Source organism: Charadrius vociferus, unplaced genomic scaffold (assembly GCF_000708025.1).
Source record: "Charadrius vociferus isolate BGI_N301 unplaced genomic scaffold, ASM70802v2 scaffold867, whole genome shotgun sequence".
Taxonomy (NCBI): Eukaryota; Metazoa; Chordata; class Aves; order Charadriiformes; family Charadriidae; genus Charadrius; species Charadrius vociferus.
The window spans coordinates 1,416-2,680 of NW_009649311.1; the positions used below are offsets into that span (position 1 = coordinate 1,416).

Consider the following 1,265-nt stretch of genomic DNA (forward strand, 5'->3'; position numbering starts at 1 on the left):
TCGGCTTTGGGTCTGCATCCAGAGAGGTGCAGGGGCAGCAAGCGCGCCTTCTCCTGAGGCTGCCCGAAAGGCCACCAGCCCTTTTTGAGGACCGTGGCCAAGGACCCCCAGCCTGGAGGAGGAACCGTGAGACCACCCAGGCAAAGCAGGGGCAGGACAAGGCTGGCCCCCTGTGCCCCGACATTGGGAGCAGGATCCTGCTCTGCCCGGAGCATCCTCCAAAGAAACAGGCAGCAGGTACCTGTCCCCCTCCTCTGTCCTCCTGCCCACCCCGGTAGCCAGCAGGTAGCCAGGGCAGGAGGTACCGGCCTCGAGGGTCCTCAGAGGAGCCCCCAGCTCCCCCGTTAGAGAGCTCCAGGCACAGCCAGGCTCCACACACAGACCCTTGTGCAGCCCAGGACCCCGGGACGATCCTTGCGATAGCTCCACAGCAAACATCCCGGCCTGGCCCTGGGGCAGCAGGAGAGGGAATGGGGTCTCTGCCTCCCCCAGGGGAAGGGCAGCCCCCGCCTGGCACCGGCACACGGCCAGCTAGAAGTGCTTGTCCTCCAGCAGCGAGCTCACCACCAGCTCCTTGTTGCCGAAGTCCCAGAAGGCAGTCATGTGGAAGGCCATGTTGGAGAGGACAACCAGGTACTCCAGGAAGGCGAAGACGGTGTACACTGGGGGAGGAAACACAGCGGATGAGGGGAATCTGCAGCCAGACCTGCCCAGGGAGCAGGGGGGTCGCCCGGGACACCTCCCTGGGGAGCAGGGCAGGGGGTGGGGGGCTTGAAACCAGACAGGAGAAGGGCATCCGGGCATCATCCCTCCCCAGGGAGCTCTCCTGGCCTCTGGCTGCGATTTGGTAGGGAAGGCATCGCCCCGGCCCCTTCCTCACATGCATCCCCCCAGGCACAGCCGAGCGGTGGGGGGAACGCAGCCCTGCCCCGGTCCCCTTACCTCCGGGGCCGCAGTACCAGTTGTGGTGGAAGTAGACACACACGGCAAACGCAAACGTGATGAAGGTGAAGAAGAAGAGCAGCTGCTTCCACTTGTACGACTTGCGCTCCTGGAAGAGGACAAGAGCTGGGTCACAGCCCCGGCGGGTCCCGGTGTCTGCCCTGTCCCTCTCGCCCAGCACAGCAGGGACCCACCAAGGCCACCAGTGGCTCAGCCTTCGCCCCTGCAGACGCCGGAGACGCTGTACCAGCCACCATGATCCCCAGGGAAGCTCTGCCCTGGCCCCACCACATCCCTGGGGGCACAGGCAGGCACCGTGAGCA

The 1,265-nt window shown here is 65.6% G+C and overlaps 1 protein-coding gene across 2 annotated transcripts in view; it reads right to left on the reverse strand.

Moving 5' to 3' along the window:
- Positions 1-531: 531 nt before the first annotated feature.
- PGAP2 (post-GPI attachment to proteins 2) overlaps positions 532-1,265 on the reverse strand; it is a 31,708-nt gene continuing 30,974 nt past the window's right edge. For both annotated transcript variants that reach the window (XM_009889396.1, XM_009889395.1), the window contains 2 exons: positions 943-1,051; positions 532-662 (listed from right to left, as the gene is read on the reverse strand). In XM_009889396.1, coding sequence (XP_009887698.1) covers positions 532-662; positions 943-1,051 — 240 coding nt within the window. The remainder of the gene's footprint in view (positions 663-942; positions 1,052-1,265) is intronic.